Below are 20,277 nucleotides of genomic sequence, written 5' to 3'. Positions count from 1 at the left end.
ATACCGCCCCACAAAGGTTAATATATAATTGTATTTTTTCACTTCATATATATATATATATATATATATATATATATATATATATATATATATATATATATATATATATATATATATAGTTAAAAAAATAAATCAAATAATCAAAAATAAATACAAATTTAAAAAAAAAAAATTATATATATATATATGTTTATTTTTTTAGTTATTTATTTTTTTGGGGGGGGATTTTTTTTTAACATCGGTTTTGTGGATTTTCCTCAAATTCGGGGAACATCCAAACAATATTCAAATAAATACTTTTTTTTTTCGGAAATGAAAAAGTGTGTGTAAAAATGCTACATTTCAACGTTAGCTAACCTGCCTGTCAACTAAAAATGGAGTTTGGTGTTTGTGTTGCAGCTGATGTCGACTTAAAATCAGTCCAAACTTGCCACGTCGACAAAAAAAAAAAGAGGAGTCAGCACGTTAGAAGTTGAAGTACGGCTTGGTTAAAAGTAGAAGTTAGCAGTACAATTTTCTATCAAAGGTAATGTAAAAAAAAAGGCAAAGTTGAAGAAAGTTTTTAAGCTTCTTACCTTTCTGCTTCCTGTAGAGTCGGCGGGGCCTTTGAATGTGGCGTTGGGGACGGCGTTGGACAGCATGGCGATGGGGAGGCGGGCGTTTGGGGTGATGATGATGATGATGGGTCACGTCGATGAAGATAAGAAGAGAAAAAAAATTTTTTAAAAATGAGATGATCCCTCCTTTCTCCTAAAAAAAAAAAACATGAGAAAATGAGACATTTTTACAGTTATGCTCTTCATGGACGACAATCACTTCAACACCCAAGTCAGTTTACAGTCTTTGTAAAATAATAGGTTAATATGATCAAAAAAATAATTGATTAAATTAATTATGATTTTTTTTAATTAGATACATTTTTCAAATAATTAATAAATTAATAAATAAATAAAAGGGAAAAAAAAGAGATGGTCCTTATCCTCTCCCCCTAAAAAACATGACCAAATTAGACATTTTTACAATCACTTCAACGTCTATCTGACTTTGTAAAATACTAGATTTATAATTAATAAATTAAATTAATTATTACTATTTTTATTTATTAATTAACTACTTTTTTAAAATTAATTATCAATTAATAAATAATTAATTAAAAATCAAATAAAAATTAGATGGCCCTTCTTCTAAAATAAACATGACCAAATTAGACATTTTGACAATCACTTGGTTTACAGTCTATCTCACTTTGTAAAATAATAGGATTATATCTATTAAATTAAATTATTGATTACAATTTATTTTATTAATTTCATTAGTTTTTAAAAATTAATTATCAATTAATAATTAATCAATTAAATAAAATTTAGATGGTCCTTCTCCTCTCCTAAAATAAACATGACCAAATTAGACATTTTGACCATCACTTGGTTTACAGTCTATCTCACTTTGTAAAATAATAGCATTATAATTATTAAATAAAATAAATTATTAGAATTTATTTTATTCGTTTTATTGTTAATTTAATTATTTTTATTTTTAACAATGAACAATTAAATACTTAAAAATAAAAACAAATGAGATGGTCCTTCTTCTCTCCTAAAATAAACATGACAAAATCACTTCAACATCCAAGCTGGGTTACAGTCTATGTCGCTTAGTAAAATAAAAGGGTAATGTAATTTTAAAAAATTATTAATTAAAATAATATATATATTTTTACTTAATTTAGTTAAGTTTTTTATTTAAATTTTGACAAAATTATACATTTTTACAATCACTTCAACATCCAAGTTGGTTCACAGTTTGTATTGCTTTGTAAACTAATAGGATAATATAATTCAATTAAGTTTAATAATTAATAATTTTTCAGAATACATTTTTTTATTAAATGTTTTTTTTTTTTTTTATTACTAATTAGAAATAACATAAAAATAAGATGGTCCTTCTTCTCTCCTAAAATAAACATGACAAAATCACTTCAACATCCAAGCTGGTTTACGGTCAATGGTGCTTTGTAAAATAATAGAGTAATATAATAAAAATTTATTAATTAAAATAATAAATATTTTAAATAATTTATTTAAAACATTGTTTTTATTTAAACCAAAGTATACATTTAAAAAAAATAAAAAAATAGGGTAATATAATAATAATTAAAAAATAATAATAATATATATTTTTATTTTTATTTTTATTTAAACAAAAGTATACATTTAAAAAAATACTAATAAAATAATAGGGTAATATAATAATGTTTTTTTTAAAATAATATATATATATATATATATATATATATATATATATATATATATATATATATATATATATATATATGTATATATATATATATATATATATTTTTTTTTTATTTAATTTTTTTTTTTTTTAAATTAATTAATTTAAATTTTTATTTAAATTTGGACAAAATTATACATTCTTACAATCACTTCAACATCCAAGTTGATTCACAGCTTATATTGCTTTGTAAACCAATAGGATAATATAATTAAATTAACTAGCTAAATTAATTATTTATTATTAATTATTTTTCATAATTTATTGCTTTATTTAAAAAAATACATTATTTTATTACTAATTAGAAATAACATAAAAATAAGATGGTCCTTCTTCTCTCCTGAAATAAACATGACAAAATCACTTCAACATCCAAGCTGGTTTACAGTCTATGGTGCTTTGTAAAATAATAGAGTAATATAATAAAAATGTATTAATGAAAATAATATATATATTTTAAATAATTTATTTAAAACATTGTTTTTATTTAAACAAAAGTATACATTTAAAAAAATACTAATAAAATAATAGGGTAATATAATAATATATTTTTTTCAATAATATATATATATATATATATATATATATATATATATATATATATATATATATATATATATATATATATATATATATATATATATATATATATATATATATATATATATATATATATATATATATATCAACCTCCAAGCTGGTTTACAGTCAATGGTGCTTTGTAAAATAATAGAGTAATATAAAAAAAATGGATTAACTAAAATAATATATATTTTTAAAATATTTTATTTTATTTTTTCTATTTATTTAAACAAAATTATACATTTAAAAATAATAATAATAATAATAAGGTAATGTAATAAAAAAAATAAATTAAAATAATATATATATTTTTTTGTTATTAATTAATTGAACATTTATTAATTCTTCTCTCCTAAAATAAACATGACAAAATCACTTCAACATCCAAGCTGGTTTACAGTCGATGTTGCTTTGTAAAATAATAGAGTAATTTAAAACAAAAACCAAAAAATCAAAATAATATATGTTTTTTAATTAATGTATTTAAATGTTTTATTCAAATTTGGACAAACAATTATAAATGTTTACAATTACTTCAACATCCAAGTTGAAGTGATAGTAATTTTTTTTTTTAATAATTTATTTTAAAAAATTGTATTTAAACAAAAGTATACATTAAAAATAATAATAATAATAATAAAACAAAAAATTACAATAGTATATATTTTTTTAATTAATTAATTTAAACTTTTTTTTTTTTTAAATTTGGACAAAATTATACATTTTTACAATCATTTCAACATCCAACTTGGTTCACAGTTTATATTGCTTTGTAAAATAATAGGATAATATCATTAAATTAACTAGTTAAATTAACTAATTATTATTATTTTTCATAATTTATTTTTTTGTTAAAATAAAAAAAATATACATTATTTTTGTAAACATTTGTAAAACGATTTGTAATTATTCTTACTTATTTTTGATATTTTAATTAAAAACATTTTTTTTTAAATAAATTATTTTTTTAAACATTTGTAAAACGCTTTGTAAAATTGAAAAAATGACAAAATTTGACTTTTTAAAAAAAATATTATTATTTTTTAATAGAAATCCTGTAGAAGTATGACGTCGGTCCTTGTGCATGTTTACGTTCAAAGCTACAACGCATTGAAATGCATAGCAGGTGATACGTTCACTTGTGGTGGGGAAAAGCAGCTATTTCGTCTCCCGCAGGTGAATAAAGGCAGAATGTCGGCATGTTAAAATGCAATCATCGCTGTCAAGGTGACATGTGGCGATTAACCCGTCCTGCAGTAGGACCCTGAAGATCAATTATGGTAGCCAGAGAGGGTCTCCTCTTGCAGGCCGTGCTCGTCATGTTGGACGTCCCTTCATGGCGGTTCTTGCCCCGCAAGTAGAAGTACAACATGTCCGTGCTAACCCTCCTTGGCCACCGCCACCCTCCTTTGCCACCTCCACCCTCCTTTGCCACCGCCACCCTCCTTTGCCACCTCCACCCTCCTTTGCCACCTCCACCCTCCCAGCGCCTCATTCGCTGCCCGGCTTCCGATCGCTCTTCCCCCGCCAGCGTGCTCGCCCTCCCCCGCCTCCCTCCGCTTCCGTAGAAAAGGTGTGTGAGTGTGTTCGTTACCCGGCGTCCCTCCTCCCGAGTCCCGGACCTGACCCCGTCCTCGCTCCGGTCTTCGTCCACCCGGAGCCTCCTTCTTCCTCTCTTGTCTCTTCCCCGTCCTCCGCCTCCCCCTGGCCGGCCAGCGCTCCTCCAGATGCTCCGCTCTCTCTGCAGCGGGCCTTCACGCTGGCCTACCCGGGCGCCCCCGGGTCCTAAAGCCCGCCAAGTCAACACTATCACGGGTCAATTAGGACACAATACAAGAAATAAATAACTTCATTATCATAGGAAATTATTACATACCATTTAAAAAAATTTTTTTTAAAGAAAAGTACATTCAGTCATTTAATGATTTCAATATTTATATAATCATTTAATTAAATTATCGATTTCGTGAGTCCTTCATTATTTCAGGAGGTTAAAAAAAGAAGGTAAAAGAAAGTCAATTGGAGGTAAATATAAAGTAAAAGGAAGGTAAACAAAAGTAAAACGAGTCAAATAGAAGATAAAACAAGATAAATATAAAGAAAAAGGAAGGTAAATTAAAGGTAATAGAAGGTTAATAGAAGGTAAAATAGGGAAGTATTATTGTAGTAACATTATTTACAAATGCATACATCAGTACTCACCTGTCTGTCAACTGCGTGTGTGTGGATGTGCGTGTGTGTGTGTGCGTGTGTGTGTGTGTGTGTGTGTGTGTGTGTGTGTGTGTGTGTGTGTGTGTGTGTGTGTGTGTGTGTGTGTGTGTGTGTGTGTGTGTGTAGACTCACCACTAGAGGGCGCCACTCACCCTCACACTCTTGTTGAACATTTTATTTCCATCATGTTTTGGAAATAAAAGTTGATGTTTTGTACTCAAATAAGTTGTTAGTCATTTATTTTCTTTTACCTTGTTTTACATTCTATTAAACTTGTGTTACCTTCAATTTACCTTGTTTTACATTCTATTAACCTTGTTTTATTCTTTATTGACCTTGTTTTACTTTTTATTTGCCTTCTATTGACCTTGTTTTACTGTCTATTAACCCTCAATATACCTTTTATTTACCTTATTTTACATTCTTTTAACCTTATTTTACCTTCTATTTACCTTGTTTTACTATCTATTAACCCTCAATATACCTTTTATTTACCTTATTTTACCTTCTATTAAACTTATTTTACCTTCTATTTACCTTGTTTTACATTTCATTAAACTTATTTTACCCTCTATTTACATTCTTTTACATTAACCTTATATTACCTTTTATTTATCTTGAATTTACCTTGTTTTACTATCTATTAACCCTCAATATACCTTTTATTTACCTTATTTTACATTCTATTAACCTTATTTTACCTTCTATTTACCTTGTTTTACTATCTATTAACCCTCAATATACCTTCTATTTAGCTTATTTTACCTTCTATTAAACTTATTTTACCTTCTATTTACCTTGTTTTACATTTCATTAAACTTATTTTACCCTCTATTTACATTCTTTGACATTAACCTTATATTACCTTTTATTTATCTTGAATTTACCTTGTTTTACTATATATTAACCCTCAATATACCTTTTATTTACCTTATTTTACATTCTTATAACCTTATTTTACATTGAATTTACCTTGTTTTACTATCTATTAACCCTCAATATACCTTTTATTTACCTTATTTTACATTCTATTAACCCTCAATATACCTTTTATTTACCTTATTTTACATTCTATTAACCTTATTTTACCTTCTATTTACCTTGTTTTACTATCTATTAACCCTCAATATACCTTTTATTTACCTTATTTTACCTTCTATTAAACTTATTTTACCTTCTATTTACCTTGTTTTACATTTCATTAAACTTATTATACCCTCTATTTACATTCTTTTACATTAACCTTATATTACCTTTTATTTATCTTGAATTTTACTATCTATTAACCCTCAATATACATTTTATTTACCTTATTTTACATTCTTATAACCTTATTTTACATTGAATTTACCTTGTTTTACTATCTATTAACCCTCAATATACCTTTTATTTACCTTATTTTACATTCTTATAACCTTATTTTACATTGAATTTACCTTGTTTTACTATCTATTAACCCTCTGTATACCTTTTATTTACCTTATTTTACATTCCATTAACCTTATTTTACCTTCTATTTACTTTGAACTTGCCTCGTTTTACCTTCTATATATCTTGAATTTACTTTCTTGTTTACCTCATTTTACATTCCATTAACCTTATTTTATATGGCCCCGACTAAGACGTGGTTGAATTGTAGGTAATTGATGAGCCTTTTGTTTGCTTTTGTGTATTGCTGCACCGTATCGGGGCCATTCGGAAGTGCAGTTGTCTGTGGCTTGATATCAATATTTGCCTGCACTGATTTTTTTTTTTTTTTTGAAGCAATCGATCCTGTCTCAGAATCAACCAATGAGGTGCTTGAGTCTTAAATGAGCAGAAGTGGGTCTTGAGTTTTGAAGAAACTAAAATTTCTGCAATTAATTTATATACACTGCATTTTTTTAAACAGTAAATTATTATTTTATTTTTTTACACTGAATTTTTACAATTATTTCTTACATTTTTCACATTGTCATAGGGCATTGTGTGTAGAATTTTGAGAACAAAAAATTAATGTGTTAGATTTTGGAATAAAGACACACATTAACCGCCATTGTTCAGTATTTAAAAATTAATTGTGAAAAATTTCACCGCAGAAAAATTCAGTATATAAAAATTGAGTGTCACCGAATTTATTTATTTTTTTACATAAAATTTTACCACACTTAATTTTTCTGCAAGGATTTTTTTTTTTTTTTTTTTGGGTGGTTGCAAAAAAAAAAAAAAAAGAACAATCAATTTGTATTGTGCTGTATTTCTGTTAGCTGGTTTGTCAAAAAAAAAAAGTGAAAAAAAGAACAAACAGTATTTGAAGTCTTTTTGATATCTCTCATTTGATTTATTTACAAAAGACGGCGGCTTGATCACATAAAAGTATGCATCTGTTTTTAAAAACAACTTGAGAAACAAAATGTATTTACCGAAAGCATAAACATACAGAACACGCACACACGCGCACACACACACACACACACTCACACACACACACACACATATAAATACTAATAAATAACATCAGGTGTTTACAAAATGAGTTAAAATGAAAAAGCAAACCTTAGCATAAGCACTTTTCTTCGACCGGCATTGTAAAAGAAAAAAATGTCGGTAGATTTTACTGTAAAAAAAAATGGCTGTTTACTGTAATAATAACAGTGGTACCATTTTTCCATTGTAAAAAAAAAAACTACCATATATTTTACAGTAAAAAAAACCTGTCAGCTCAGTCGCCTTACTTTTTACTGTAAAAATAACAGTGGTACCGTTTTTGCATTTACAGTAATTTAGCATAAAAAAAAAATATTGTGACTGAGCTGCCAGTTCTTTACCGCAAAAACAGATTTTTTTTATTTTTTTTTAACAGTGTTTTAATTCAACTCTCTGCAGGGCGTAGCACAAATTCATATTTTTTTCGTGGAACAAGCGACATTTGAGCGACGACGACGACGACGACGACACACGCTACTATAAACACTGCGGACAATGCGGGACGACACCGGCTGTGATCGTACGGGCGACTGCACAGTTTGGCACGAATGTAGAAAAAGGCTCGCTCGAAGAAAGGAAGTCACACGGAGGCCGGCCGCGTCAGGATTTTACAGCACTTCAAGAAAACCCATCAAAATGAGTCATGACTCGTGCATTTTGTGGCGTTTGCCTCAACTGACGGGAAGACAAGTCGCACCTGCTTTGTGTCGCGCGGCCGTGTTGTGGCCGTAAAGAAAGCACAAAAACCGTGAGTGGAAACGAAGCAAAGAAATTGCGAGTGGAAACGAAGCAAAGAAATTGCGAGTGGAAACAAAACGCCTCGGGATCCCCCGGGAGGAGCTGGACGAAGTGGCTGGGGAGAGGGAAGTCTGGGCTTCCCTGCTTAGGCTGCTGCCCCCGCGACCCGACCTCGGATAAGCGGAAGAAGATGGATGGATGGATGGATGGATGGATGGAAACAAAACGAAGAAATTGCGAGTGGAAACAAAGCGACTGAATTGTGAGTGGAAACAAAGCAAAGAAAAGATTGTGAGTGGAAACAAAACAAAGAAATTGCGAGTGGAAACAAAGCAGAGAAATTGCAAGAGGAAACAGAGCAAAGAAGTTGCGGGTGGAAACAAGAGCAAAGAAATTGCGAGTGGAAACAAAGCAAAGAAATTGCGAGTGGAAACAAGAGCAAATAAATTGCGAGTGGAAACAAAGCAAAGAAATTGCGAGTGGAAACAGAGCAAAGAAATTGCGAGTGGAAACAAAACAAAGAAATTGCGAGTGGAAACAGAGCAAAGAAATTGCGAGTGGAAACAAAACAAAGAAATTGCGAGTGGAAACAAAACAAAGAAATTGCGAGTGGAAACCAAGCAAAGAAATTGCGAGTGGAAACAAAACAAAGAAATTGCGAGTGGGAACAAAACAAAGAAATTGCGAGTGAGAACAAAGCAAAGAAATTGCAAGTGGAAACAGAGCAAAGAAATTGCGGGTGGAAACAAGAGCAAAGAAATTGCGAGTGGAAACAGAGCAAAGAAATTGCGAGTGGAAACAAGAGCAAAGAAATTGCGAGTGGAAACAGAGCAAAGAAATTGCGAGTGGAAACAGAGCAAAGAAATTGCGAGTGGAAACAAAACAAAGAAATTGCGAGTGGAAACAGAGCAAAGAAATTGCGAGTGGAAACAGAGCAAAGAAATTGCGAGTGGAAACAAAACAAAGAAATTGCGAGTGGAAACAAAACAAAGAAATTGCGAGTGGAAACAAAGCAAAGAAATTGCGAGTGGAAACAAAACAAAGAAATTGCGAGTGGGAACAAAACATAGAAATTGCGAGTGAGAACAAAGCAAAGAAATTGCAAGTGGAAACAGAGCAAAGAAATTGCAAGTGGAAACAGAGCAAAGAAATTGCGAGTGGAAATAAAGCAAATAAATTACGAGTGGAAACAAAGTAAAAAACAAGTCACACCTGCTTTGTGTCGTGCGGCTGTGTTGTGGCCGTAAAGAAAGCAAAGAAATTGCGAGTGGAAACAAAACAAAGAAATTGCAAGTGGAAACTAAGCAAAGAAATTACAAGTGGGAAAAAAAGTAAATAAAATACAAGTGGAAACAAAGCAAAGAAAAGATTGCGAGTGGAAACAAAACAAAGAAATTGCGAGTGGAAACAAAATAAAGAAATTGCGAGTGAAAACAAAAAGAAATTGCGAGTGGAAACAAAGCAAAGAAATTACGAGTGGAAACAAAGCAAATAAAATACGAGTGGAAACAAAGCAATGAATTGACGCGTGGAAAGAACGCAGAGAAAAGATTGCGAGTGGAAACAAAACAAAGAAATTGCAAGTGGAAACTAAGCAAAGAAATTACAAGTGGGAAAAAAAGTAAATAAAATACAAGTGGAAACAAAGCAAAGAAAAGATTGCGAGTGGAAACAAAACAAAGAAATTGCGAGTGGAAACAAAATAAAGAAATTGCGAGTGAAAACAAAAAGAAATTGCGAGTGGAAACAAAGCAAAGAAATTACGAGTGGAAACAAAGCAAATAAAATACGAGTGGAAACAAAGCAATGAATTGGCGCGTGGAAAGAACGCAGAGAAAAGATTGCGAGTGGAAACAAAACAAAGAAATTGCAAGTGGAAACTAAGCAAAGAAATTACAAGTGGGAAAAAAAGTAAATAAAATACAAGTGGAAACAAAGCAAAGAAAAGATTGCGAGTGGAAACAAAACAAAGAAATTGCGAGTGGAAACAAAATAAAGAAATTGCGAGTGAAAACAAAAAGAAATTGCGAGTGGAAACAAAGCAAAGAAATTACGAGTGGAAACAAAGCAAATAAAATACGAGTGGAAACAAAGCAATGAATTGGCGCGTGGAAAGAACGCAGAGAAAAGATTGCGAGTGGAAACAAAACAAATAAATTGCGAGTGGAAACAAAGCAAACAAATGACGAGTGGAAACAAAACAAATAAATTGCGAGTGGAAACAAAACAAAGAAATTACGAGTGGAAACGACAACAAAGGAGCTTGTTGTTTTTCTTAGAGAAAATACCAGAATATTGAAATGCTTTGTGGTCCAGCTCATTTTCCTTCCGGAACCTTACGCTAGCCTCATCCACAAAGCCACACCGCATCGTATTACCACACGACCAAAGCGAAAAAGCCATCCACACCGCAACGTGTAATTAATTACATGTGCAAATAACATCGGCGACAATCGTTTTCAACACAACAGTACACGCGTTTCACCTGATGCCTTACACACAGACGGTGGAATATTGCCGGGGCCACATTCAACCTCCTGTTCCGTATCGATGCGGCTCATACGGCAGCGCCAAAGCACCGTAAATGCTCCAATTAATGCCAGTAATTATTATAATCATATATCATAATTATTGCCAGTGGCTGTAGGCAACCCTTCTGATGACAGGAGGCTACATTTATCATCTAGATTTGATCATCCGGAATCGACGTATGCTGTCTTTAAGGTTATTTATTAGCCACACCCAGTGGCCACAATAATCTATTGAACTCATGGTGCATTAAATTGAGTGATGCGGACACATTTGTTACTGGATACGTTTTAATATGCTGCTGCTTTGGGGAGATATTGTCTGTATTTGATATTTAACATCCCTCGATATTAAGTCGTATCAACATTTTAGCTTCAGTTCTATTTTGTCTTATATGTTTATTTGTTTTGTTTGATTTTATTTTGATGGCTGCAAACTGCAAATAACCCCTGCGGGAGCCAGTAAAGTCAGGCCTTCAAAATAAAAGCACGGCAATAAAATAACACGGTTGCACCGCAGTAATAAGTCCAGAGGGTTTTTGCTTATTTTCTGCTATTTTTACAGGTAAATGTTGATAGTTATGATAGAACCTACAGCCTTCAAAATAAAAGCATGGCAGTAATGTCACACGGTTGCACCACAGTAATAAGTCCAGAGGTTTTTGCTTATTTTCTGCTATTTTTACAGGTAAATGTTGATATTTATGGTAGAGCCTACAGCCTTCAAAATAAAAGCACGGCAGTAATAAGTCCAGAGGTTTTTGCTTATTTTCTGCTATTTTGACAGGTAAATGTTGATAGTTATGATAGAACCTACAGCCTTCAAAATAAAAGCACGGCAGTAAAATAACACGGTCGCACCGCAGTAATAAGTCCAGAGGTTTTTGCTCATTTTCTGCTATTTTTACAGGTAAATGTTGATAGTTATGATGGAATCTACAGCCTTCAAAATAAAAGCACGACAGTAAAATAACATGGTTGCACCGCAGTAATAAGTCCGGAGGTTTTTGCTTATTTTCTGCTATTTTTACAGGTAAATGTTATGATAGAACCTACAGCCTTCAAAATAAAAGCATGGCAGTAAAATAACATGGTTGCACCGCAGTAATAAGTTGAGCGTTTTTTGCTTATTTTCTGCTATTTTTACAGGTAAATGTTGATAGTCATGACAGAACCTACAGCCTTCAAAATAAAAGCACGGCAGTAAAATAACATGGTTGCACCGCAGTAATAAGTCCAAAGGTTTTTGCTTATTTTCTGCTATTTTTACAGGTAAATGTTGATAGTTATGACAGAACCTACAGCCTTCAAAATAAAAGCACGGCAGTAAAATAACATGGTTGCATCGCAGTAATAAGACCAGAGGTTTTTGCTTATTTTCTGCTATTTTTACAGGTAAATGTTGACAGTTATGATAAAACCTACAGCCTTCAAAATAAAAGCACGGGCGTAAAATAACATGGTCGCACCGCAGTAATAAGTCCAGAGGTTTTTGCTTATTTTCTGCTATTTTTACATGTAAATGTTGATAATTATGATAGAATCTACAGCCTTCAAAATAAAAGCACGGCAGTAAAATAACATGGTTGCACCGCAGTAATAAGTTGAGCGTTTTTTGCTTATTTTCTGCTATTTTTACAGGTAAATGTTGATAGTCATGACAGAACCTACAGCCTTCAAAATAAAAGCACGGCAGTAAAATAACATGGTTGCATCGCAGTAATAAGACCAGAGGTTTTTGCTTATTTTCTGCTATTTTTACAGGTAAATGTTGATAGTTATGATAGAACCTACAGCCTTCAAAATAAAAGCACGGCAGTAAAATAACATGGTTGCATCGCAGTAATAAGACCAGAGGTTTTTGCTTATTTTCTGCTATTTTTACAGGTAAATGTTGATAGTTATGATAGAACCTACAGCCTTCAAAATAAAAGCACGGCAGTAAAATAACATGGTTGCATCGCAGTAATAAGACCAGAGGTTTTTGCTTATTTTCTGCTATTTTTACAGGTAAATGTTGATAGTTATGATAGAACCTACAGCCTTCAAAATAAAAGCACGGCAGTAAAATAACACGGTTGCACCGCAGTAATAAGTCCAGAGGGTTTTTGCTTATTTTCAGCTATTTTTACAGGTAAATGTTGATTTTTATGATAGAACCTTCAGCCTTCAAAATAAAAGCACGGCAGTAAAATAACACGGTTGCACCGCAGTAATAAGTTGAGCGTTTTTTTGCTTATTTTCTGCTATTTTTACAGGTAAATGTTGATATTTATGATAGAGCCTACAGCCTTCAAAATAAAAGCACGGCAGTAAAATAACACGGTTGCACCGCAGTAATAAGTCCAAAGGTTTTTGCTAATTTTCTGCTATTTTTACAGGTAAATGTTGATAGTTATGATGGAATCTACAGCCTTCAAAATAAAAGCACGGCAGTAAAATAACATGGTTGCATCGCAGTAATAAGTCCAAAAGTTTTTGCTTATTTTCTGCTATTTTTACAGGTAAATGTTGATATTTATGATAGAACCTAAAGCCTTCTTTGCATCAACAGGAGCATTTACAGCCTTAGTCAGTATTTGTTTTTAGCGCCCCCCGGTGACGGAGATGTTGCTTTGCTAATAAAAAAAGATACAAACACAAACAATATCCAACATGCGTCACCAAAATAAAACATCCAACTTAAAAACAGTTTGAATCCAAAACATAAGTTTGCATTGCAGTCTTTTCACCTAAAAAGCTCGTTGGTCACTTTAAAAGCCTTCATTTGTTCCTTCATTATAAAAGCTTTTTAACTTATTTGACACTGAAGTGATGCAACTGGATTTTTGTTGTGGTTTAATTATGCTTAGAATGTCGGAATCACCAGTTCGAGTTCCTACTTTTTGGACGCAAACACGCCTAAAAAGACACGCTAAAAAAATATAATTAATTGTCATTTTTATTTTGAAAAATGACCCAAGGCTGTAAAGAAAATAAAAGATAAATCATTGAAATAATATAACGAATACTAGCTTATCGTGGTTGTGTTTTTTGTTTACGTTTGACTCAACTGGGGATAAACATGAATTCCCAAATAGGTGTGTTGCCCATGCACTTTTCTGGTTTCAAGACAAGTCCGATACAGATAACTTCCTGCCTATCGAGACCGATACGGATAACTTCATTTTTTGTAATTTTACTTGCAAATCATTTTGTTTACTTGCAAATCATTTTGTTTACTTGCAAAAAAATTTTTTTTTACTTGCAAATAATTTTGTCTGCTTGCAAAAATTATTTTTTACTTGCAAATAATTTTGTTTACTTGCAAAAAATAGTTTTTTACTTGCAAATAATTTTGTTTACTTGAAAATCATTTTGTTTACCTGCAAAAAATAGTTTTTTACTTGCAAATAATTGTGTTTACTTGCAAATCATTTTGTTTACTTGCAAAAAATAGTTTTGTACTTGCAAATCATTTTGTTTACTTGCAAATAATTTTGTTTACTTGCACAAAATAGTTTTTTACTTGCAAATAATTTTGTTTACTTGCAAATAATTTTGTTTATTTGCAAAAAATAGTTTTTTACTTGCAAATAATTTTGTGTACTTGCAAATAATTTTGTTTACTTGCAAATACATTTTTTTTTATTTGCAAATAATTTTGTTTACTTGCACAAAATAGTTTTTTACTTGCAAATAATTTTGTTTACTTGCAAATAATTTTGTTTACTTGCACAAAATAGTTTTTTACTTGCAAATAATTGTGTTTACTTGCAAATAATTTTGTTTACTTTCAAAAAATAGTTTTGTACTTGCAAATAATTTTGTTTACTTGCAAATAATTTTGTTTACTTGCAAATAAAAATTTTTTTACTTGCAAATAATTTTGTTTACTTGCAAAAATTATTTTTACTTGCAAATAATTTTGTTTACTTGCAAAAAATCGTTTTTTACTTGCAAATCATTTTGTTTACTTGCAAATCATTTTGTTTACTTGCAAATTATTTTGTTTACTTGCAAAAAATAGTTTTTTACTGGCAAATAATTTTGTTTACTTGCAAATAATTTTGTTTACTTGCAAAAAATGTTTTTTACTTGCAAATCATTTTGTTTACTTGCAAATTATTTTGTTTACTTGCAAAAAATGTTTTTTACTTGCAAATCATTTTGTTTACTTGCAAATAATTTTGCTTATTTGCAAAAAATTGTTTTTTATTTGCAAATAATTTTGTTTATTTGCAAATAATTTTGTTTACTTGCAAAAATAGTTTTTTACTTGCAAAAAATAGTTTTTTACTTGCAAATCATTTTGTTTACTTGCAAAAAATTGTTTTTACTTGCAAATCATTTTGTTTACTTGCAAATAATTTTGTTTATTTGCAAATAATAGTTTTTTTTACTTGCAGATCATTTTGTTTACTTGCAAAAAAATCGTTTTTAACTTGCAAATCATTTTGTTTACTTGAAAAAAAAAAAAAGCATTTTTTAGTACAGGTACTACTGCGTACTCGCGTTGTTGCGATGCTAACGTCCTAGCATGAAGTTTTGCTTACTTGCAAAAAAATAATTTTTTACTTGCAAATAATTTTGTTTGCTGGCAAATCGTTGGACACGTTTGTGGAGTTCGGGCAGTCATTTGACACCGTAGTACAGGTACTACTGTGTGCTCGCGTTGTTGCGATGCTAACGCCCTCGCATGGAGTTTTGTCGGGCGCTAAGGCTGAGTTATGCTACAGCGTCGTCGCCGCGCGAGGACCGAGCGTGTGGCTTGCAGTTCACTGCCAAAAACGCTAGGGGGCAGTGTTTTCCTGAGCGACCCTCGTCACGAGCCATTTAGGTGATAACGTTTTTTTTTCCGAGGGGCGGAGCTAGCCTTTAGCACGATAACGCCTTAGCGTCGTTGCAGCAATGCTAGCTTGTTTGAGACCAGCATTCCTGGCGCCGTACTTGTCGCTAATGCTAAGCTAAGTCATTCTCTGTGTTCCGTTGCAGAGAGAACCATTAAAAAGCAGCATTTTTGTTTTTGTTGGGTTTTTTTTTACATTTCTAAAGGCCTAAAATAAAGTCCGTACATTTGGCGAAGGTAGCATATGCTAATGCTACGTATAATATTGTAAACACGTGTTGATAAAGTGCTGCCTAGCAAGTGTACAGTAGTGATGGCCACACGTGAGCGTCATGCAAAGATGTGGGGGGGGGGGGCGGGGCTAATCTTGTGACCGGAGCCAAGCGCTGTTGTGGGCGTGGTCACGTGACGGCGGTGTTCTATGTACACGATGAGGCGCCGCGGCGGCTAAATTACGCCTGCTGCTTGCCGCAACATTGTTTACCATTTAGCTGAGATTACAGCATGCATAAGTCTACGTGCTAATGGTGCGGGTGTTGTTGTTGTTGTTGTTGTTACGGATCGTTCCTGTCGGATGACCTGCAAGGATGGACTTGTCTCCGCCGCTCACTGCTTGTGTACTCGCATGGTGCCTGCACAAACACAAGACGACACAGAAATAAGCAGGGGCGTCCATGATAACGTTGCTTGGATGGCAACATATGTTGCTTCAAAACCTGAATTCTTTCCCATTTATCAACAACACCCGGGAACGGGTGTTGTTGATAAATGACTGTGGCTTTGCATAGTAGAGTTTTAACTTGCACTTACAGATGTAGCGACCGACTGTAGTTACTGACAGTGGTTTTTCTGAAGCGTTCCCGAGCCCATGTGGTGATATCCTTTACACGCTGATGTCGCTTTTTGATGCAGTACCGCCCGAGGGATCCAATTTCTGTAATATCATGGCTTACGTGCAGTGATTTCTCCAGATTCTCTGAATCTTTTGATGATATTACGGAGCGTAGATGGTGAAATCCCTAAATTCCTTGCAATAGCTGGTTGAGAAATGTTGTTCTTAAACAATTTGCTCAGGCATTTGTTGACAAAAGTGGCGAATCCCAGCTGCATTCTTTTCCTCTTTGTTCCAAAAACAATTTGAAATGTGGACTCGTCAGACCACAGAACACTTTTGCACTTTGCATCAGTCCATTTTAGATGAGCTCGGGGCCCAGCAAAGCCAGCGGCGTTTCCGGGTGTTGTTGATAAATGGCTGTGGCTTGCATAGTAGAGTTTTAACTTGCACTTACAGATGTAGCGACCGACTGTAGTTACTGAGAGTGGTTTTCTGAAGCGTTCCTGAGCCCATGTGGTGATATCCTTTACACACTGATGTCGCTTTTTGATGCAGTACCGCCTGAAGGATCCAAGGTCCGTAATATCATGGCTTACGTGCAGTGATTTCTCCAGATTTTAGGAACCTTTTGATGATATTACGAAGCGTAGATGGTGACATCCCTAAATTCCTTGCAATAGCTGGTTGAGAAATGTTGTTCTTAAACAATTTGCTCAGGAGGACGCAACGTCGACGGTTTCCAGAAAACAATTTGAAATGTGGACTCGTCAGACCACGGAACACTTTTCCCACCTTGCATCAGTCCATCTTAGATGAGCTCGGGCCCCGCGAAGTTGGGCCCGAGCATTTATCAACAACACCCGTCTCCGGGTGTTGTTGATAAATGACTTCGGCTTTTGCATAGTAGAGTTTTAACTTGCACTTACAGATGTAGCGACCGACTGTAGTAGCTGATGTGTGGTACCATTTCGAAGGTAGGATCTGGAGGCGTGTTGTCGTGGCAACCACAACTCAGCTCTTTGCTTTATTCAACAAGGTAACACTATTTTTTGGGAGTTGACGACTCACCTCTCTCTCCGCCGTTCCTCATGTTGGTCTCCTCCTCGTCCATGACGTCGTCCACTGCAAGAGTCAACATGGTATTGCATCATCCCAACATATTGCATCATCCCAACATATTGCATCATCCCAAGGGACCATGTGACTTGTCCTCATACACCAAAACAACAAGACTTTACTGAATTTGCGGCGGCTTTTTTGGAAAGTCGCCATGGTTTCGGATGGGCTTTGTGAATTTGTTATCAATTGTAGCCGTCACCTAAAAAACCACAGCCTTTGTATTGGGGTACTGTATTGATGTTTTACTCGTTTTATAGCACACAGACTTAAAAGCAGATGGCAGTAGAAGCACATACTTATTGTTAAAACATTTTACTGTTTGAATTCATGATAGCCTACTATCAAAATGTCTTTAAAAGTCTTATATAAGTGTTATAATGAAGACAACACATGATGTAAGTGTCTATATTAGCTATATTAGCCTACTATCAAAATGACTTTAAAAGTCTTATATAAGTGTTATAATGAAGGCAACACATGATGTAAGTGTCTATATTAGCTATATTAGCCTACTATCAAAATGACTTTAAAAGTCTTATATAAGTGTTATAAAGAAGGCAACACATGATGTAAGTGTCTATATTAGCTATATTAGCCTACTATCAAAATGTCTTTAAAAGTCTTATATAAGTGTTATAATGAAGGCAACACATGATGTAAGTGTCTATATTAGCTATATTAGCCTACTATCAAAATGTCTTTAAAAGTCTTATATAAGTGTTATAATGAAGGCAACACATGATGTAAGTGTCTATATTAGCTATATTAGCCTACTATCAAAATGACTTTAAAAGTCTTATACAAGTGTTATAATGAAGGCAAAACATAATGTAAGTGTCTATATTAGCTATAATAGCCTACTATCAAAATGATTTTACAAGTGTTATAATGAAGACAACACATGATGTAAGTGTCTATATTAGCTATATTAGCCTACTATCAAAATGACTTTAAAAGTCTTATATAAGTGTTATAATGAAGGCAACACATGATGTAAGTGTCTATATTAGCTATAATAGCCTACTATCAAAATGACTTTAAAGACAAAAATAAGTGTTATAATGAAGGCAACACATGATGTAAGTGTCTATATTAGCCTACTATCAAAATGACTTTAAAAGTCTTATATAAGTGTTATAATGAAGGCAACACATGATGTAAGTGTCTATATTAGCTATATTAGCCTACTATCAAAATGACTTTAAAAGTCTTATATAAGTGTTATAATGAAGGCAACACATGATGTAAGTGTCTATATTAGCTATATTAGCCTACTATCAAAATGACTTTAAAAGTCTTATATAAGTGTTATAATGAAGGCAACACATGATGTAAGTGTCTATATTAGCTATATCAGCCTACTATCAAAATGACTTTAAAAGTCTTATATAAGTGTTATAATGAATGCAACACATGATGTAAGTGTCTATATTAGCCTACTATCAAAATGACTTTAAAGACTAAAATAAGTGTTTTAATGAAGGCAACACATGATGTAAGTGTCTATATTAGCTATAATAGCTATAATAAAGTGTCTAAATTAGCTATAATAGCCTACTATCAAAATGACAATATAGACACTTACATCATGTGTTGCCTTCATTATAACACTTATATAAGACTTGTAAAGTCATTTTGATAGTAGGCTAATATAGACACTTACATCATGTGTTGCCTTCATTATAACACTTATATAAGACTTTTAAAGTCATTTTGATAGTAGGCTAATATAGACACTTACGTCATGTGTTGCCTTCATTATAACACTTATATAAGGCTTTTAAAGTCATTTTGATAGTAGGCTAAGGTCATAAACACATCAACAGTTATGGATATAAAACACTGGTATGGTGACAGAGTTCAAAGCCCACCTGAGTGCAGTTCTTTCACCAGCGACGACATGGTGTTGGTGATGGAGTCGGCAGCAACCAGGAGGTCGTTGCGCAGATTCCGAGGTACACCTGCGACACCGAGAGCACTCCTTTACCTTTCCAGCCCCGCCCACTTTTATAAAAACACTTTTTTTTGTTTACCCTGAGCAAAGGCCTCCAGCACGTCGCCTCCCACGCCCGCCAGGCAGTCCTGAGGCGTGTGGGTGGGGGTGGAGCCCGCCGAGGTGGAGCGTATAGGCATGGGCATGGAGCAGCCCGCCCCGTGACTGGGGGACGAGTGGGGGGAGCCTCCGGACTGGGACTGCAACGAAAGACCGGGGGCAAGGTCAGAGGGAAAAGGGCCTACTCCCCGCCAATCAGGGTAAGTTTATAGAACTTACTCCCTGCTTCTGTTCCTCGTCCTGCCAGTCGGCCAAAGAAGAGCATCGTTAGCATACACGTACTGTACATACCGGACTATAGGGCGCACCGGATTATAAGGCGCACTGCCCATGAGCGGGTGTGGCGTGCAAGGACGGGAGTGGGAGAAGTGTCAACAACAACAAGGCCGGTGGAACATAAAAAATGTTGGTGTTGTTTACTTGAGTCATATTGCCGTCATATTGCAGTCCACACCTATCTCTTATGTTTGACTGCCATCTACTGCTCACACTTATCATTACACCGTGTACCAAATGTGTCCCGTGAAAAAAACGTTCGACCGGAACTCTCTAATAACTAAAGTTCCTCGGGTGGATAATGTAAACTCACCACACCGGTATGTTTTAGCGCTTTCATGGCGAG

The 20,277-nt window shown here is 33.3% G+C and overlaps 2 protein-coding genes across 3 annotated transcripts in view; both read right to left on the bottom strand.

The window, feature by feature from the left end:
• dnmt3ab (DNA (cytosine-5-)-methyltransferase 3 alpha b) overlaps positions 1-4,629 on the bottom strand; it is a 74,600-nt gene extending 69,971 nt beyond the window's left edge. The window contains exons 1-2 of the mRNA XM_062043150.1: positions 4,472-4,629; positions 576-750 (exon numbers count right to left, since the gene is read on the bottom strand). Coding sequence (XP_061899134.1) covers positions 576-641 — 66 coding nt within the window. The 5' untranslated portion in view covers positions 642-750; positions 4,472-4,629. The remainder of the gene's footprint in view (positions 1-575; positions 751-4,471) is intronic.
• A 10,514-nt stretch (positions 4,630-15,143) lies between these two features.
• dtnbb (dystrobrevin, beta b) overlaps positions 15,144-20,277 on the bottom strand; it is a 48,597-nt gene continuing 43,463 nt past the window's right edge. For both annotated transcript variants that reach the window (XM_062043147.1, XM_062043149.1), the window contains exons 15-19: positions 19,875-19,895; positions 19,636-19,795; positions 19,474-19,563; positions 17,552-17,605; positions 15,144-16,280 (exon numbers count right to left, since the gene is read on the bottom strand). In XM_062043147.1, the coding sequence (XP_061899131.1) occupies positions 16,255-16,280; positions 17,552-17,605; positions 19,474-19,563; positions 19,636-19,795; positions 19,875-19,895 (351 nt within the window). In that variant the 3' untranslated portion in view covers positions 15,144-16,254. The remainder of the gene's footprint in view (positions 16,281-17,551; positions 17,606-19,473; positions 19,564-19,635; positions 19,796-19,874; positions 19,896-20,277) is intronic.

The sequence above is a fragment of the Entelurus aequoreus genome, linkage group LG03, assembly GCF_033978785.1.
Source record: "Entelurus aequoreus isolate RoL-2023_Sb linkage group LG03, RoL_Eaeq_v1.1, whole genome shotgun sequence".
Lineage (NCBI taxonomy): Eukaryota > Metazoa > Chordata > Actinopteri > Syngnathiformes > Syngnathidae > Entelurus > Entelurus aequoreus.
Note: the sequence above shows the minus strand (reverse complement) of the source record. Positions and strands in the feature narration are given on the sequence as shown.